The sequence below is a fragment of the Lissotriton vulgaris genome, chromosome 7 (genome assembly GCF_964263255.1).
Source record: "Lissotriton vulgaris chromosome 7, aLisVul1.2, whole genome shotgun sequence".
Lineage (NCBI taxonomy): Eukaryota > Metazoa > Chordata > Amphibia > Caudata > Salamandridae > Lissotriton > Lissotriton vulgaris.
In genome coordinates, this window is record NC_141695.1 from 1475298518 (window position 1) to 1475318848 (window position 20331).

Consider the following 20331-nt stretch of genomic DNA (forward strand, 5'->3'; position numbering starts at 1 on the left):
TCCAAACTTTCCCTTCAGATTCCCCACACCTACAGTCCATGGGCAATGCACTATGGATGAATTGGTGAGGGATATTGGTCTACACTTTTCCACCTGTTACCCTTGATGCCTGGCCTCCACCCTGGGGGTGCCCAAGAGTGGACGCCTCACAGGGAAAGCCAGGACGGGTTCCACAGCGGTATTCGTACAAGCGCCTTGAGACCCTTGCGGGTGAGTAGTGCGCTATACAAGTATCAATTTACATTACCCTCCTACCGTTTGTGGTTCGTAAGCTTTGGCAGACCTTCCTCAAACAAGTGGCTCCCACCTAGGCCAGAAAACTCTGTTTTACCACTGTCCTCGTGGTTTCAGTGGGTTTGCAAAAGAGGCTCCTCCCAACTGTTCAGATATTCTCATACAGAACCATAGAGAATTCGGATCCCCTGAAGTCTCAATCTTGTGATATGGCTCCCGAGGTCTTAGAGTTTGGCTAACTCAATCTACCTCCTGAATGCATGAATATCCTTAAGGAGGCACACAGCCATACTACTTGTCCCTGTTATGCTACCAAATGGAAAAGGTTTGGCTGTTACCTTTTAGCAGCTAGCATCCAGAACACTGTGAACTAGCAGACACTTCGCAGCTGTGGCTACGTATCTCCTAAATAGGCAACACATTTCCCTCTTTAGGATTCCAGTCATTAGAGCTTTTATTTTGGGACTAGTCATTCCTCCACAGGCCCCTACGGCCCTGGTGTGGAATCTCAACATCGTCCTTACAAGACTCCGGGGTTCTCCATTTGAGCCCCTCCAGTTATGTTCCCATCAATTTCTCTCTTGGAAGGGGGTGATTCATTTGGCTATGAGCTCCAAGCTTTTTGGAAGAGCCTTTCTTTCAGGTTCATAGAGATAGGGTTGTCCTTCTCACTAACCCTAAATTTCTTCCTAAGGTGGTCTCCCCTTTCCACCTTAGTCGGTCTAAGAAACTCAGTTTTCTTCCCTCAACTTCAGTCTCAGAGCGCGCCCTTCATACCCTAGATGTTAGGCCTCAATATCTTATTTGGACAGAACAAAACCCTTTCGAAAGACTCAACAACTTAGTTGCTTTTTCCAAACTGCATAACGGGAAAGCTTGATCAAAGTCTGGCTTAGCCAGATGGATAGTTGAATTTATCCAGACATGTTATGGAAAAGCGAAGAGCATTTTGCCTGTTTCACCAAGAGCCAACTCTACTAGGAAAAAAGGGGCCACTATGCCCTCCCTGGGAAACATCCAGATAGCTGGCATTTGTAAAGCAGCTGCTTGGTCTACACCACACACCTTCAATAAACACAACGGTGTGGACGTACTAGCACACGAACAAGCCAATAATGGTAATCCTGTACTCTGTAGCCCTTGTCAGTCTTCTGCAACACCCACAGGCTAGCCACCGCTTATGGGAGGACATCTTTAGTCTATGTACAGCATTTGTATCTACAAACATACATGCCTTGAACTGAAAATGTTGGTTACCCTGTTAACATTTGTTTATGGCATGTAGCATTGTAGATTCACATGCATCCATTCTCCTCCCTGGAAGCCTCTGGCCGTTGCAGTTATCATTCCTTCTTTCTTCTCCCGCATGGTCATCTTGCTTTCACTCTCCTGTATGGACTTGCTCCAGCTTCCCCTGCCGTGCGGAAAATAAACTACCAATGGAGACAATGACTATGCACGTTACCAACAAGAGGTGGAGTCGCACTACTTTGTGATGCGACAAGAATTCTTAGAAGAAATAACTTTCACACATCCGGGCCGAACACTATATGGCAGGAACATGGACAGCATGACAATCTACAGTACTACATATCACAAACTGATGCTTACAGGGTAAGTAACATTTTCCTTTCCGGTTGGCATTCTGTTATTGTTTGTCCAGCACTATGACACAAAAATATTCCGTTGAGGAGAAATCTTGTTTTAGGTATGAAGGGTAGGATGATTACAAGGCTTCAGGATATTTTTTACATTGAAAAGAAGTCCTATTTGTTTAGCACAATCTCCTGCGGGTAATGGGACATTTTATAAGTTTTGAGACTAAAACATAAGCGGTCTGTTGAAGGGGGTTCTACCAGGGCACAGGCGAAAAACACTTGATACTGCAGTCCTATGCAATAGGAAATGGATCCTTACCCAGCAGTTTGCTGATCCTATTTGACCTAATCTTCCTTCTATTCAACAAAACTCTGATACACTAGTCATAGCAACCCCATGCTATGGCTGTTCCCCATAGTGCTTAATCCTGAAAATACTGGAGGGAATTCTGATGTACGCAGTGCTAATAATAATGGTTTATTCATTGATGTCAAAACCATGACCGTTAATCAGGCATCTGATTCAAGCCTGAACAGGTGCAATTTGTCATGTCGTTTTTTATTCTGGCAGAGGGGCACATAGACATCCCTTTTGTGTAGGCTCCTGCTACAGTTTAACATCACACCTTTCTCTTCCTATGTTCCTGGCTGTCACTTGGCAACCGTGCCTTTCTGCTGGGTATGGAGAGAATGAAACCCCTTGCAGTCTAGTTAGTTGTGGTTAATCGACATGCATAGAACTAGAGTAAGCTTGAAATAAAAAATATTGAATTCGAATTTTAGCTGCTTTTTATTTGCCCTTAAAAAAAGGCACTTTGTGTATTTTTAAACTCTTTCTGAGCCACATACGTCAGGCTCATGTAGGTGTTAGTTTAGAAGAACAAAGGGTGTAGAAAGGCATTGGAAAGGTTTGTGAATACCCACGACTGTAGTTTAACTCTTTTTCATTGTGTTAGCTTTGCAACAACCCTGAAATGGTATATCTGTGCTCACCACAGCGCTCACCAGTAAACTGAATGTTAAACAGACTAGCTTATCTCTGGTGGATCTCGGCACACTCGCAGCCTGGACTCCATCAGACTGCAGGTTAAGATGTGTATAAAGGCAACTGGTCTGTACCATTTATGCCCCCAGAATGTGGAACAACATCACAGTATGTATCTGGAACACCCCGGCACTGCTGCTAAATAGTAAAGAGCTGTTGACCTGCCTTTTTTTTTTTTTTTTTTTTTTGGGTGGTCTGATTTTTTCATTTACTGTTGTCCGGTTTCTTGTATACGTACAGAGTGTACAATGTGGGTCCAAAGCAGGTCGAAACCATGCCAGATTTTTAGGATAGTCCCATAATATAAATTTACATATAAGGAATCTACATGGAAATCATCTCGTTTGGTCGCCTTCTGGAAATCTGGCATTGACTTGGCCCTGATTAACATTAGATACCCCTGCCCCACATGTAGGCATTTAAAGTTTGCAATATATCCAGCATGCTGTGGGTACAGCTATCTTACAGGGGCATTCTCCCAAGAGTTTGGAAGTATTCATACACTGGACAGTTCTGGGTAGTACATGCGCAGTATTTCCCTTTGCAACGTGCAACGCCCAACACTGCATGGATCGCTAATCCCTAATGGTGGGAAGCATCTAGGCTGAGGCGCATTCACAGAAGACGCTACATTATTATGCGGAATTCTGGTGTGACTAAATAAAAGTCAAGATTTTTGTCTGGGTTTTGTCCCCGTGGTACAATTCAGAGATTTTATTTGGTTTTTGGTAGCAATGCAGCTTTAAGGGCCGAGCAGACTTCTTTGAAATGTGAAAGATCCCTCCCTCCCCACAAAATATGATACTCTATTAATCAGAAGCAATGGGGGAGACGAACAAGGGACGTGAATGGAGGCTGCATTGCATACAAAGAAAGATGCGCCTGTATGACAATCTAAGGGAGCCAAAGGGTGGAGAAGGGGTTAAAGGTCACTTTCGCCATAGTTCCGTGGAGACGGACGACGGTTGACCTACCTCTTTAAAGAATGGCACATCACAGTGTATTAACCATCCACAACCCAACTTAATCTTCTATTACTCTTTGATTCTATGCTGGTCTTTCACCATACAAAGCCACTGCCTGCTGGCTAGTTTTCAACTGTGGAAATGCCAGTTAATACGGACTCAAAACATGCTATGCCGTCCTTAAGCGAAATAACTGAAAGTGAACGTTCTCCTCAGAAGACCTGCTATCCCAACCAGCAGCATGTTAACCCTTACTGAGTTATAGGGAATTAAATAATAATGGAACCACAGCTACTCTGATCCTTAACTACTACAAACGGTCTTATCTACTCTGTTGGATCTTTGAAACTAGTGCTGAAAGGTACAGGACTGCAAGGCGACACCAATCAGAATGTACATATTTAAATGTGTAACCTAGGGATTATGAATCTTGAGAGCCAATTGTTCCTGTGGGACAGGTACAAGTAACTTTACCATATTTTCTATGCCTCACTAGGGAATTAACCTAAAATATGATTTTAAAAGACTTATTTCATTAAAAATCTAAACATTAGGAGCCTTGGAGTTACCCCATTGGACACAGAAGGGTTAGGTTTAGTGGCAAATTACTTTTTTATCTCCATCTTCTGCTTAACAAACTATGTACTTGATAAGAGCCAGAAGGTGTATTTATTATCTGTTGCAAATCACTGCACGCTTCAAGACAACAGATCTAAGGTTTGCAACAACTTGTGGTATTTTGAGGCTACTTGTTCAATCAGCACGCTTTTGCAGCATAAATGATTCAAATCTTGGTATAGCTGATTCACTAACTTATGTTCTTGTTTTTTCTTTCTCCCTACCTCAATTGCCTTCTGAAGCTTGCTTTGAGAGCTGGTAACGAGAAAGAGGAAGGTGAAACTGCAGACACTGTCGGTTGTTGCTCGTTAAGAGTGGAACACATTAAACTTTACCCCGAGAATGAAGGTCAGGAGTTTGTGGTGGAATTTGACTTCCTTGGTAAAGATTCCATCCGATACTACAACAAAGTTCCTGTCGAGAAGAGGGTAAGAATGTTCATCTTGATGACATCACTTAACTTAAATTCACAAACATTTAACACCTAAATCATTATATTTCTTTTCTTTAACAATCTTCCACAATTAGGTTGAGGAACGAATCATTGACAGTTTTTGGTTCTTTGTCTCAGCTTAGTTGGTGTCCCCTGGTCTGCATATTCTAGTTTTCCTTTCCTGCTTTCCTCTGCAGCTGTTCATTCTGGTGGTTTAGTTGCACATGTACCTGTCTGCTGTCAGCAGCTTCGTATCCTCTCCAGTGAAAATGTGTTTAAGCAGTGTCCTATTTTAATTAAAGTTGAATCTTGCAGGATCCCACCAAGATATACATGTGTATCTGTACACTTGAGAAGCTTATCGGACCAAATAACTTTGCATAATTATTGAAATGAGGTGGGGAAAGTGCCGAATTTGCAAATCAATCCAATAATGTAATATCCAATGGAGACTACTAGACAAGTATCCTAGAACGTTTCATGCCTTAAGGGGATGATGGCTGCTTCCTAATGTTGTAGAGTACCACGTCTAATTGATAATTAATAACCCCAGCAATACTTTCTAAAACAGAAGCAGATATCATTGTGGGAAGCGTAACCTGTATTGCTCCATAATGTAGGCCTTTCTCCATATTTTTACAGTCAAAAGCCAAACTGACAATAACTTGTTGGTGTTTTTTTAATTTAGAGTAAACTATTAAGATATCAAACAATCATTGTAGGATCAAAATCCTACGATATTAACATATTTTTGAAAATGGTTAAAATTCAAATGTAATACGTTTTTTATAAGCTGATAACAGGAAAGCCATTGAGAGTTGCTAACTCTTGATTTCCCACACATACACAGGACCCTGGACACACCAACAGGACCACAGAGTATTTTCACATAGGTATTTGTTTTGTGGAGACAATTTTAAACCACACAAGTTACAATTGAGTATACATGTTCTATTGAACAAATCTCACTTCGAGGTAGTGCTAGAGCTCCGTGATTAGGAGACCTGATTTTACTTTGAAATTCTCTTCAAAACTTTTGAAGATAAACTATGAAGTGGGACTTTAAAGACGTTTTGGCACAGGAAACAGTACATTTAAATGACCTATTTTCTACACCACAGACCACATCCTATTTGCGTTTTGGTCTAAATGTTCTGGATTACACAGCAGTGCAAAAAGATTAAGGAACCTGCCTCTTCTTGTAGGTGCCCCTGACATGGAACGACTGTAGTAAAGTGCACCTTTTTGACATGGTCATCCCCACTTTGTCCCTGAATTTTGATGCAATTTTGACAGAATTGCACTGGATTCCTGCTATCTAGCTCCCCTGTGCCAGATCTTTCCCTAAAACTGTACCCAATTGGTATTATCTTTCGTGCCCCTGCAAGTACCTAGTAAATGGTACCCCTGGTACCTATGCCAGGGAGACTAAACGCTGCATCCCTTATGGACCCTCTTTATGGTGCCACCCTAAGGGATACCTCTTCACGCTCTTGCATTTCGTTGAACGTCAGTCACACTAGGGCATCTATGATGTCCATCAAATTTGGCCACAACAGTTAACTTCCAGGACTACTAGTGAGTTCTCAAGTTCTGTGCAGTATAGGGGTTGGGAGAAGAGGCGCCCTTTTTTTTTTTAATACAGGCAACGTTACATTTTCCATGACTGTGCAGAACTAATCCTAAATTATTTTGTAACTTTATCAGGTTGGAAGCTCAATGAACCAATGGTTCCTCCCACTTTCTTTCTTGATGATATAGTTTGGCAATTCTGCACGTTTCTGTTTTAAGGAATTGTGTTAAATATATTTGAATGGGACGGGTCTTCTCAGATGAGTCCCGTGCTCTCCATGCCACTGGAATCAAGCTATCCTGGCTGAAGAAGGCTGAAAGCCCAAAACCGGTCCTAGGATGCTTGTTTCCAGTCCAGGGAGGTTCTAGCTTGGAAGTTCGGGCTGGACTGTTCCCATGGGGCACAGGGTCCAGACTGATTTGCATATGGCTGGGTTCAAACTGGAATGGCATGGTGAGCAAAAAAAACAATCGATTTAGGCCCAGATCTCTGTACTGGGGTGAATGTATGACATTGTTCTGCATTCTGTCCATCAATAGTTCTTTTTGCGCCAGTGTAAACTGAGCATGCATCAAACAACATTTGTATACAAGCCCTTGAAAACATCTGTAGCTATACATTACTGTTTTTGAGGTGTCTATTCTCAAAGGCTTCTCTTGGTATTCCCTGCCCAATCATTTTAATTAAAGTACCTAGCTATAAGGATAACAAACACCAGTCGGCTGTAATTGCTAATAACTTGTGCACACTCTGCCATTTGTTGTATAGCCTTGTATTTGTGCTTAGTACACAATTTTAGTTTGTGGGTTTTTTCTCTCCTCTCCTGGTTTGAGCAGCAATGACCCATCATTCCTCCAAACCCTAGAGAATAATTTCCTAAAAAGATTACTGATGATCCCAAAAAGCGCCCCTACGGCATTTTGCCATTCTGAGGTAGGGGTTGACTTTATTTTGGATCGAATAAACATCGCTCCATTGATACTCTGGGCGAAAGTTTGGCTGACCGAGGAGTTAAAGCTCACAAGAGAAATTATTAAGGAGTGCATGCTACTGGATAATGCAGAGGCTAGTCCATGGCTTCGTTTTGTGAAAAGAACATTTTATGAAATTGGCTTAGGTCATTTTTTTGACAATCCTAACAGTTTAGATATACGCTTTAAATTAAATATAAAAAAATGCATATCGCGCTGACCTTGATAAATGCCGCTGGTCAGCAAGGCGAGCCGACTTTTTTTATATCAGCAATTTTACTTGTCTTTTACCAGGAATGTACAATTTAGATTTTTGTTGACTAGATTTAGGCTTTTCACATTGCACTTTTTAGGGGCCTTTCCTAAACAGGCCGGATGGTTCAATACCCTACCATCCTGCCCTGTGACAACCTGTCCCAACAAAGTACCCTGCACTTTACCCTTTTTTGTGAACTTTACAAGGTCCAAAAAGCTCTGTGTCTTATACCACTCTAAGACATTAGATCATGTAACTTCCAGGAGGGTTATAACTTTTTGTTATCTTTGTCTACTGGTGTAACTTGTATGGCTGTTTTAAATTTTATCAGGATGGCACTATCAATAAGGAAACAATACGAAATGTAATCAAATTCTGGCATCTCCTTTTAGGAATTGTTTTTTAAACTGTTCTGGAATTTTTAATATATGTGAGTTATATATGTTTTATTGGACCTTGCTGTATATAAACTTTCCATGTGTGATTCATGTATTTTATACTTTTATGGTTAATTTTAACCGAATAAAGTTATTCTTGACTTGACCCATCATTCCTTTCTTCTTTTCTAGGTATTTAAGAATCTTCAGCTTTTTATGGAAGGAAAACAACCAGAGGACGACCTGTTTGACCGGCTAAATGTAAGTAGTGATGTGGGTTAGCTGACTGTATTTTGTCTGAAAGTCTGTTTAAAGGCCATGGATAGAATAATAATACATTTGAATCTTCGCCCTCTGTGGCTAGTAGCTTGGTTGGCAGCCTTTCCAGTACCTCTTTTTTTCTGCCTATACAAGCCCTATCTTAATACAAAAGGCTGAAGTAGTAGACTATTCAATCAATGCCTCTAGTACCAAATGGGTATGCTGTGGTATGAGAAATATATGCAGTATTGTTAAATGTGATGTTTGGTAGGTTAGTTTGATAGCTTTGGATTAAAAGGATAAGGAAAGTGAGCATGGCTGATACTGGGAGGTAGTGGACATTTATCAAGATGTTTCCAGTGTGGTGACAAAACATTGTCTTGTTCTTACAGACTAGTATTTTAAATAAACATCTCCAGGACCTGATGGAAGGATTGACGGCAAAGGTTTTCCGTACTTACAACGCCTCCATTACTCTGCAACAACAGCTGAAGGAGCTTACCAACCGTAAGCCTTCTATAAATCTTATACTGTTTTAAAGATTTGGTTCAATTTCTTTTTCTCTTCCAGTGGATCCTCAATAGTCATAAGCACATGAATATGCCCGCCCATGCGCGGGACCCTGGAATCACAATCCTATGTGATATATAATAAAAAAGCAAATGCAGCCTTCCTTAAACTAGCGCTGACTAATACTGTAAGGACTCCCCTGTATATAATAATACATTAAAAACCAGGGAAAAATTGTAAATCAAAAAATAGACCATTTACGCCAGTTTGCATCCATTTATAATATTCACCCATTGGTAGTGCAAAAGAGAAAACCATCAGAAAGTTTAAAAAAACAACCATAGTTAAATATACACAGATTGACCTCACATTGTCTTCAGAAATTCTTGTGCAGCAATTTCCGATACAAAGTACTGTTTTTTTTCTTTATAAATCACTTTAACCTTAGCGGGGTTTAAGAGGAACGCCTGACCCCCTTTGGCCTGGAGTGCTGAGATCAACTGACGCAATCTCCATCTTTGTTGGACTGTAGCCTGGCAAAAATATAGGCGTACGAAAAAATTGCACCCCTTATCAGGCCAACGCCTATCTGGCCTAGCCAGATCGTATAGTGCCTCACGTAACAGGCAATTATTCAGGCCTTTCCTCAGGCTTTCCCCTGGCCCCCCTGTTCTCACACGCTGCACAAATGGAAATCTATGTGCCCTGATAATCTGTCTCCCAGTTCCAGCTCTTCAGATCAAGGAAGGCTTCCTTAAACATATCGATAATAAATTGTCTAACATCCTTCCCTGTTCTCGGGAACCCCCAAGACACGAAGATTGTTCAGTCTTGATCGATTTTCATGATTGGTTATTTTCCAAATAATATCCTCTTGTTTTTTGTAAAGCTACGATCGTCAACTGCTAGTGAGCCAACAGATCTTACACCCCTGCGATCCGCTCTTCTGCCTCCACAATCAGTTATTTCCGCACATGATTTGGCTATGCGGCGGACAGTATTAAGCAGTTTGCGAACCGCACACTGAGTTTGCAGCCTTTCAGCCTTTGTTTCTTCCCTATGGGCCATAATCACCTTATATATTGTGTTCAACGTAATCTCCCCATCAAGCTCCACAAGAAAACTAGCATTGGTTTCTACGTGATCAGACTGAGGGGGGTGAGCAATCCCATACAGGCTGACCTGCAGGAGTCAAATGCAAAACCAACAGTTGATGGACCGAATGCAGAACATTGTCATACATTCACCCCGGTACAGAGATCTGGGCCCAAATCCATTGTTTTTTTGCACTCCACACCACCCCAGTTCAGACATGGCCATATGCAAATCAACCTTGACCCTGTGACTCATGGGAACAGTCCAGCCCGAACTGCCAAGCCATGTCTTCCCTTGACTGGAATCAAGCATTCTAGGACCGGTTTCTGGCTATCAGCCATCTTCAGCCAGGATAGCTTGACTCCAGTGGTGTGGAGAGCATGGGACTTGCGTCTGAGCATACCCATCCCACTCGGGGTGACAAATGCAAAACCAACAGTTGATAGACAGAATGCAGAACATTGTCATACATTCACCCCAGTACAGAGATCTGGGCAGGCATGGCTTGGCAGTTCGGGCTGGACTGTTCCTATGAGGCACAGGGTCAGAGTGATTTGCATATGGCCATGTCTGAACTGGGGTGGCAGTGCGCTAAAGAACGGTGATGGATTAAACCCAGATCTGTTGACTGGGAGTGAGTGTTTGATTGGTTCAGATGCTCTGTCCATCACCACCCCCTTTTGTACGACCTGCAGGAGTCTGCATCTCTAGAGAAAGTAGATTGCCCGAGACTTGTACTTTTCTAACAGTCTCTTGATTTGAGTGCTCCAAATTAGGGTCGTCGTCCTCTGGGTGTGACTCAATTTAATCCACCCCCCCCCCCGTCACCCACTGCACTCACATTGTCGTTATCATTCTCTGATCGATTTGAGAGGTCTGACATGGATTAGAATTTTGGTCCTGAGCCAGCGGATTCAGCATCATTCAGCCTGTCGGGTGCAGGATTCCCGTTGTTCTGTGCATTCAATAAGCTCAATGAAGCTTCTCCTGTGGCTAATGAACCTCCCACGGCCATCAAGTTTTGGCTCCTGCATAAGCCAGAGTCTAAAACATTGCCCTCGAGCCTCTCTTGATCAGTCATGACAGAGGTAATGTGCTGGGGGAAGGAGTCACATTGTTACACTCCATTATGTTAATCCCCACATCTTCTGCAACAATTATAGTTGAAACATTGTTGCCACCTGCTTATCCTAGCACTGACAATGAGGGCTGGTTCACAGGGAGCTCCCTCTGCTTACTTTTTAATTTCTTTTTAAATATAGCAGGTACAGTTCTTTCTCCACGAGGGGTACCTTGTTGCCGGCTTCTGCTGCACTGTAGCGTGGTTTCATCCACAGCCGGAGCCTCAGAATCTGCTCTTGTGCCCAAATCCGCTGCATCTTGAGCCTGTTCCACAGCGCGTCTCAAGTTTTACCACCCGACTCAGTCTACTGGTTGTGGAGGGGCTGTGCACGTCCCAACGTTAGGCGCCTCCGTCATCCCGGTAGCCGCGGCTGCTGCCCCTCGAGTCTTCGCCCCTCTTCCGCTCCCCTTCGGAGCCATTTTCAAAAGACTTTCCCTTCCAAATACTGCAGCTTGAGCGGGAGCAGATTGAACCTTATTGCCGAGCACGCCTACACCACAACCGCCGACGCAGCTGCAGCCGCTTGCGATGCCGCTTCCTCCAGTTACTCCGCTGCCGAATCACCGCCAGGCAATGGAGGCACCGCACCTCGTAGAAAGAATTCAGATATGCTGAAGCTGGCGAGTGTCAGCGCTAAATCCAGAGAGTAACCGCCAGAGCATAACATCACGTTCTACCGACCCCAACTGGTTACAAGCACAATGGTCACGGGTGAGAGACTACGCTAGGGATAGGTATGAAATATGAGAGGATGATCTGACTGGTGTGGTGGATCATGGGCGGGCTTTGGGGGCGGCTCACAATCACTCCCCATCAGGGAGGATATGGTCCCTATGCCTCTATGGGGGTGGAGGGAGATGGGGGTTGGTTGGGCTAGAGGTTGGGGAGGGAGCATGTGGGTGGGGGGGTTGTAAATGGGCAGGGCGAAAAAAAAGAATCCATGAGTGCATTAAGATGAGGAGCATGAAAATTGGTTCTAGGCACACATTCTACAAGGTCAAAAATACAGGGAGAACTGATGGAGGACAGTGGTTATTACGGTGGCATCCGCCTTTGTTCTTTGAATGTTAGGGGCCTAATTCATCTTAATAAAAGACAGCGGGCCGCGAGTGAGCTGCAGATGATGCAGTGTGACTTGATATGCCTTCAGGAAACCCATATAGTGTGAGGTAAAATAAAAGTACTACTAGATATGGGTTACACTGTATTCGTTAGCACTGAGCAATCTATTACCTCGCGGAGAGTTTCAATTTTAGCGAAAAAACATATTCAAAGCACAGGTAGACCACTCGCGGATAAATAAGGGAGGTGGGGTATAGTTGAATGTAGTATGAGCGGTTTGCTCTATATATGGATCTGATTTTAGAATGGCTCAATGTAGAACTGTCTGAATGGTCCACTCCACTAATTATCTGTGGTGATTTAAACATACACCTTGGCCCTAAATCTTATTAATATAGCAGCTATAGGTACACCGGGAGGAAGCCAAGGGTTATTAAGGCACTTCAATCTCTTCTGGGTGCTCATAGGTTGGTGGATGTGTGGGCCACTTTGAGAGGGGAGGAGCTTGGGTACACCTTCTATTCCTGCCCCTATCAGAAACTTGTAAGATTAGATTACTTTTTAGCTCCACCGCATTTACTGGTGGGTGCTGGAATACAGGTGTACCCACGGGCTACTTCAGATCATGGTCCCCTGGTGTTAACTTTAGCGCTTACTAGGACTGCATCTAGACCACAAGTTTTTTCTTTTGATAGGCAATTGTTAGATGTGAAGTTTGTAGCTCATATGATAGAGTTGATTGAGGGTTTCTTTTCGATTAATCGGTGGTAGTGCAGGGACAGGGTGTGTATGGGATACTTTTAAAGCCGCATTCAGGGGTGAAGCTTTTTAAGCTTTGGCCTGTATATTCAAAAACAAATGCGGATAACCCTGCAGTAATTATATTCGGCTCTGACAGTAGCTGAAGAAAAACTTATACTAGGCATACAAGGTGGTTTAGATATTGTTGATCTCTTAACTGAAGGGGCCAGATGCAAGGCTAAAATAAATCTCCACGGGAGTAAAGAAACAGCTGAGAAATATGTGATTAAGGAACAATTGAACTATGAATCTGAAAGAAACACGTTAGTATTAGATTCCTTACCTTAGAATATCCCCAGGCGTCAGTCTGAATCCGGAAACTTTTGCGTAGCAGTACCCCTGCGCGTCGGTAGGCGTCGTCTGCAGGCGTCCCCTGCGGCTCCGCGTCCGTCGTCGGCGTCGTGCGCCGTGATGACGTCGCTGGAGTATATAGACGCCGCCTCCGCGCACTGACGTCAGGTCTTCTTTTTACCGCGCCAGTAAGCGCAGATCCGAAGAGCAGTACTCCGGTCTTTTGACCAAGTTTTGTAAACTTCTTTATACTTTTTGGTGCCGGTAGGATGCCCGGTTTCAAGAATTGTGACGGTTGTGACCGCACGATGTCGGTCACGGACCATCACCGACTGCCTCCGGTGCCTGGGCCCCGACCACGACGTGGACGCCTGCGTCGATTGCCGGGCCTTGACAAATGAGGCTAGACGGGAGCGGTCCCGCAAGCTGCTCGAGCTCCGGGTGTCGGCCCGCGTCGAGAGCGGTCCCGGTCCGGCCGGAGGTCCAGGTGAAGGACTGGGTTCTTTGGACCCAGCGGTGCCAGGGCACAACACCTGAAACCTTCGTGGGTAACCTGCTCCGGCGTACAAATCAGAGACACGGGGCACTTCCTTCGGCGTCAAAGAGTCAAGGTTTATTTACTGCAGGGAACACAGAAGTCACAGGAAGTACATCGAGTGTAGTTCGGGGAGACTGCTTCAAATTGTATTTGTGGATCGCTCCTTTTATACAGTTTCTACCCATAGGATAACATGATACACAATAGTTTACAACCTGGTTCCCACAAGTCGCTCTCAGAGGGGTCGCTTAGATCACTTTGAAACACACAAGATCCGGAACATAAGTGCGGAAACATTTGGCGGTTCCCAACTGTAAAAACCCATCTTCCCACCATTAGCAAATTCCAATCAGCAGTAAAGTAGATCGAAACAGGAACGAAGACAGGTGCAGAGGAAGACGGAAACAGTGGGGAGATCGGAAAGGGTGTAAAAGGGGAGTGTCGAGAAGCACGAGATACAGGCATCAAAGGGACGTGCCTAATGAGATGCACGACTGAGACAATAAGCCCGTGCGGCAAGATGAGCCTCGAGCGGCGCCATCTGCCTTACAGTAGCATCCCCCTCGTCATAAAGACACTTTCAAAGAACATGTGTCTTCCGCAAATATCTTGGGAGTCCCAGGGTCGCGAAGCGGACAGCGTCCGTTCGCTGGCTACTTGAGGGCAAGAGACAAAATGGATGCCGTATCTAAGATGGAACCCGTGGGTACAGATGACAAACCCACATAACAAACGAACGGTTTAAGTTAGCACAGCGAAACTGCGCACACTTGCTAAACTCGTCATTTGCGGTTCATAGATACTAGACTCGACCATATTCGTGTGAGTCGAAAACACCACTTACAATTGTCACGGAACCTCAGACGCTCCTTTTGCCCTCATGTAGGCAAGCACTAGTCGGAATCATACTCGATATTCATCAGACCATCAAGATGTCGTTGTAGCATAGCTCTGTCCAACCGAGTCCCCTTGGTAACAGATGGTTGTCTCATACACGTTGTAGCACAGAGGCCACATAAGGCAGGACCACACTGCACACAAAGGCAACACGTGAACAGGAACACTACCACAACCCCGATGATCGTCAGAATCTTCCAACCCCAAGTCGACACCAGGCCCCAAAACCAACCAAGTAGCGTCCAATCCCCTACATCCACGTGTATGGATTCGGAGATCTTGTGCAACTTCGAGATGGCCTGATAGACAGTAGGAGCATTATCTGGAATGAAAATGCAACAGCTCGAATGGATCACTTTACATACCCCACCGCGATCTGCTAAGACAACATCTAAAACCATACGGTTTTGTAATGTCATAAGTCTCTCCGCCTGAAGTTCTGTGGTGATATTACCAAGGGCACTGGCAGTAATGTTAGCTGTCGATTCTACCACTCGAGTCAAATGTCTCAGGTTCCTACTATTAACCATAGGTCCCCAAAACGGGAGGAAACCCTTGAAAAAGTCTCCTGCCTCTTGACCGGCAGTATCCTCTTCACTAATTACGCCTCGTACAACTCTAGTCTTATGATAATCGGCATCTACAGTAAACGTCGGAGGCAACAGATTTGCAACAAAACATGAGCCCATGAAGTCTGCGGGCAACCATGTGTATGCACGATCATGACAGATGAAGTACGTACCCTTGGCAGCCAGAAGCACAGGGATCGGGGACATTGACAGAACGTAACTTTCAGTGCAAGCACTTACTCCAAGTGAGGCTTGCGAGCCACGACCCACAAGACAAAGATTACCAGTGTGGGGTACGACCCATATTGGAGACGAGCTTTTAAGCTGCTTTTCATTAGTGAACGTACTATATTCCCCTCTATTCGGTGCCCTATAGGCTTGTACCTCTGCCTTAGGGATGAGATAAGCATCATGGATCTCATCTTCCAAATCCTGTATTATCATCGATACCACCCACTGCCATGAGGTAGGACCCGGTTTGGGGGAACGTTCTGGAGAGGGGTGGAAACCTAGTGCGCTTCGAAGCATTGTTTGGTATGCTCGAGCTGACCCTTGGGAACTATACGGTAACACCAGATATGGAATTCCCTTACCCGTAGTATGTGGCATCAACCCACACACCCAACAATTAGTAGTGTTAACCACTAACTGATGCTGATGGAGGAGCTGGATAAAGGAATTGTTGCGGAATTCTACACGTCTAGCCTGTTCGTGTTCTGGTAACATATGAAAGGAATGAGGAGAAGCAGTAGAAGTAATGTTAGGGTAAGGAATAGGAGTAGGGGTAGGAAGTAAGAAGTAAGACATAGTGTAATACACCCCACCCGCCAAAAATGCGGAAGCAGTTAAAAACAATACAAACAATTGGGATACAAAACATTTCGTACGACTAAGTTTCTGCAGCTTGACTCTATATGCCTGAGCTCCTTCCAAATCATTCAGCTTCAAAAATGCCATTTCCCTACGACCGTCCGCAACGTTTCTTGACGCACTTCGTTCTGTGCAGCAATAGTCAATTCCCAGGAGTTCCTAGGAACCGACGGCCTTTAACCTAACGTCAAGACCTACTGTCCAGAAGGAAGTACGCGCGCGGCCCTACGGCCCTCAATACACAATATGTATTTATTTAGCACAATAATTCAGCTGTGGAAGGAAAAAGATACAAGAAAAAATCTTGATATATATATATATACAAAACAATTTTCAATGATACGAATGTTCAAAGTTGATCATGGGAAACGAAGATATTGCAGTTATCAATTTCAGCAAAGCAAGCAAAAAATTTATTTGTCCTTAGTATGAGAACGCAAAGAATATCGATGTTTCCCAGGACGTGTCTGCACGTCGAACAAAGGATCTGTCGAAGAGACAGCGTCCTGTTGATCAGTTTGCTGATTTGGTCTTGAGTCTTTTGCTGACAATGTTCCAACAATGGCTTTCTGCTGCACTGAGTGTTCACCAACAAGTTGTGCGTCACTGAAAGGTACAAACGCCGGCAATGTCGCTGCTTCTGTTGACGCAATGCCTTTCCTCACCCACGGGTCTGCCGGCAAAGGAATAGGGACTCGCTTACAATGGGTAGCATGTACCCAGTTCTTCCGTCCCTCAAGACGAACGGCAGTCCTCGTGGCCAAAAGCACCTGGTGAGGTCCAACAAAGCGGGGGTCCAGATTCTTCTTGCGCGAAAAATTTCGGGTGACAACCCAATCACCAGGCTGGAGCTGGTGGCCTGGACCCTCCGTCTGCGTCGGCAAGGCGTCGTAAACCTGTTGATGAATTAACCTCAGTTTAGCAGTCAAGTCATGTAAGTAGTCAATCAACATCGGGTACTCAAGATCAACAAACATACCTGGCCTAGGAACCCCCCACACATTCGCAGGACGGCCGAACACTATTTCATAGGGACTAAGCCCTATTCGGGAGTGTACAGTCGCCCTAGTTGACAGTAATGCTAGAGGCAAAGCGTCAGGCCACGAAAGTCCAGTCGTAGCCTGGATCTTCGCTAATTTTAATTTAAGGGTGCCATTGTACCCTTCAACCAATCCAGCTGACTGGGGATGATTGGCGCTGTGGAATTTCTGATTAATTCCAAGGCCCTTACACACACTCTTCATCACACTTCCAACAAACTCACTTCCGTTATCTGACCACACGACTCTAGGCATTCCATACCGAGGAAAGTATTCCTTCAGTAGGATTTTCGCAGTAGACAAAGCAGTATTATCTTTGAGGGGATAGGCCTCGATCCATCGGGAGAATGCGCAAACCACAACCAAAACGTATTTCAGGTTATTGCATCGCTCCATATGGATGAAGTCCAATTGGATCACCTCAAAGGGATACGAAGGAGGAGCAAAACTGCCAGGGGGAGTTGGGGTTCCTTTGCCAGGATTGTACATTATACACACCATACAATTCTTCACCAAACGTTCAGCACACTTAGTAATTCCATCATTCTTCCACACATCAGCCAACAACTTGCAAATACCTTTCGCGCTAATATGTGCTAACCCATGTGCCATTTGCACAACGGCCAGTACATACGCATCAGGCAACATCCATCTTTTCTGATCTGACAAATCAATCCAGCAACCATTCACATCCAACCTTCCCGTACTTTCTTTCCACTTCATCTTTTCAGTGTCGGTGGCCTCATTCTGAATTGCTTTCACACTCTCTATAGTATTCTCACACATACTTGATTCTGTAGGCCACCTAACCGAATTCGTCACATACATTCGAGTGCTAAGGTTCCGGGCAGTCTCCTTAGCAATCTCATCTGCAAACGCATTACCACGACCAACATCATCCGTCACCTTACGATGCGCACTACATTTAACAATTGCAACTTGAGCAGGCAAAGTCAATGCATCCAAAAGATCGTTCACAAGCTGGCCATGCTGTATTTTCGTGCCATGTGACGTCAAGAAACCACGTTCTCGCCACAATCGTCCGAAACTATGCGCTACACCGAAAGCATACTGACTATCGGTGTACACATTCACACGTTTACCTTTTGCTAATACACATGCTCTAGTAAGAGCGATCAGCTCTGCAGCTTGGGCAGAATTCTGACTCAATCTCGCAGTCTCAACAACAGTATTCAATGTCACCACAGCATAAGCAGTAGTCACATCACCATTCGGCAATTTAAAACATGACCCATCCACATACAGGATGCCATCCGGGTCTTCCAATGGGGTGTTTTTAAGGTCCACACGACCTTTTGTTTCCTCCTCTGTCCGCAAGTAGCAGTCATGTTCTGCTACTACATCTGACTCTGCACTAATTGGTAACAAAGTTGCCGGATTTAGGACATTACAACGTTTTATCTGAATGTGGCTTGCCAAGAGCGTCAATTCGTACCCAGATAACCTCGCACTCGTCAAGTGCTGAGTTTTCGTACGGTTCAAAAGAGTATCGACTGCATGTGGAACCATCACCGTAAGCATATTATCCATGACCAATCCTGCTGATTGTCGGATGGAGACCGCAGCTGCCGCAGTTGCTCTCAAACAACTCGGCAATGCTCTAGCTACTGGGTCTAAGGTCGAGGAAAAATATGCACATGGACGTTGCTTACCACCAAAAGGTTGCGTTAAGACGCTTAAAGCACAACCTTCCCTCTCGTGAACATATAACGTGAACGGCTTGCTGTAATCAGGGGTACCTAACACAGGGGCCGAACACAATGAATCACGTAATTCAGAAAAACGTTTCTGACATTCTTCCGTCCATGGTAAAGGAGTCGAAACATCCTTGCACGTAAGAGCCACCAATGGTTTCGCTAGCAATGAAAAATTAGGAATCCACTGCCTGCAGTACGATGTGATACCTAGAAAGGCACGCACATCTCTTTGGGTTTGTAATCCACTGCCTGCAGTACGATGTGATACCTAGAAAGGCACGCACATCTCTTTGGGTTTGTGGCACAGCCATGCGCGCAATCGCTGCAATTCTCTCTGGGGTCAATCTCCTTCCCTCCTTTGACAATAAGTGACCTAGATAGGTTACTTCTTGACAACAATATTGGAGTTTAGAAGGTGACACCTTGTGATTTAACTCACAGAGATGTTGCAGCAACGACACTGTAGCAATTTTGCAAATGTCCTGAGTATCAGCAGCCACCAATAAGTCGTCGACGTATTGGATTAAAGCCGCGCCAACCGGCAACCTAAACGCATCTAGTTGACCCTTCAAAGCTTGACTGTAAATCGATGGACTTTCACAGTAGCCCTGAGGAGCGCGTTTGAACCGGAAGCTACGTCCACCAAGAGAGAAACCGAAAAGGTCCCTGCTCTCTTCGGCAATCGGGATGCTGAAAAACGCATTTTTCAAATCAATCACCGAAAACCATGAAGCCGTAGCTGGAATCAGAGTCAGTAGCGCCGTAATGTCAGGCACAACAGGGAATTGAGGAACCACAATTTTATTCACCTCCCGTAAATCAATAACAAAACGATAAACAGGCGGTTTGGTAGGATCAGTACGTTTAAGAATGGGCAGTACAGGACTATTGCACACGTTTCCCCGAGTTTCTTCAATGACATCTTTCTCGATCAAATCATAGATGATCGCTAACAAAGCTCGTTCACCATCCAGGGAGATACGATATTGGGGAATACGTGGCAATCGCACATTCGATTTCAACTGAACAACATAAGGGGAGATATCAAGTAGGCCCACGTCGTTTGGACCCGTCGCCCACAAAGATGCAGGAAGAGAACTCAATTCCGGTGGAAGCTTATCGAGGGACAAGTACATGGGAGAGACTACCCTCTCTCCTAACGTAAGCTTTATACCCGCAGGAGAACAATACAAAGTCGCATACAAGCGTTTAAGCAAATCCAGACCCAAAAGATTTTCACCACAACCAGTGGTTAAAATCAACGGAGCTTCGAGCTCACGAGGCCCAATTTTAAGGGGCAAAGGGCGCGAAACTGGATTGCTAACGGGGGCGCCAGAGAATCCAACGGATACATTTGTTAAGCCAGACAAAGGTGCGCCAGGGAGTTTCGAATGCATGATAGAACTTTTCGCTGCACCAGTGTCCAACAGAAAAGGCTCAACGACGCCCGATGTAGCAACTGCGACGTAAGGCCCTCTCTGATCAA

At 44.6% G+C, this 20331-nt stretch overlaps 1 protein-coding gene across 2 annotated transcripts in view; it reads left to right on the forward strand.

The window, feature by feature from the left end:
• The window catches only part of TOP1 (DNA topoisomerase I), a 232704-nt gene that overhangs the window by 160351 nt on the left and 52022 nt on the right, over positions 1 to 20331 (forward strand). For both annotated transcript variants that reach the window (XM_086932270.1, XM_086932271.1), the window contains exons 15-17: positions 4703 to 4888; positions 8263 to 8331; positions 8724 to 8838. In XM_086932270.1, the coding sequence (XP_086788396.1) occupies positions 4703 to 4888; positions 8263 to 8331; positions 8724 to 8838 (370 nt within the window). The remainder of the gene's footprint in view (positions 1 to 4702; positions 4889 to 8262; positions 8332 to 8723; positions 8839 to 20331) is intronic.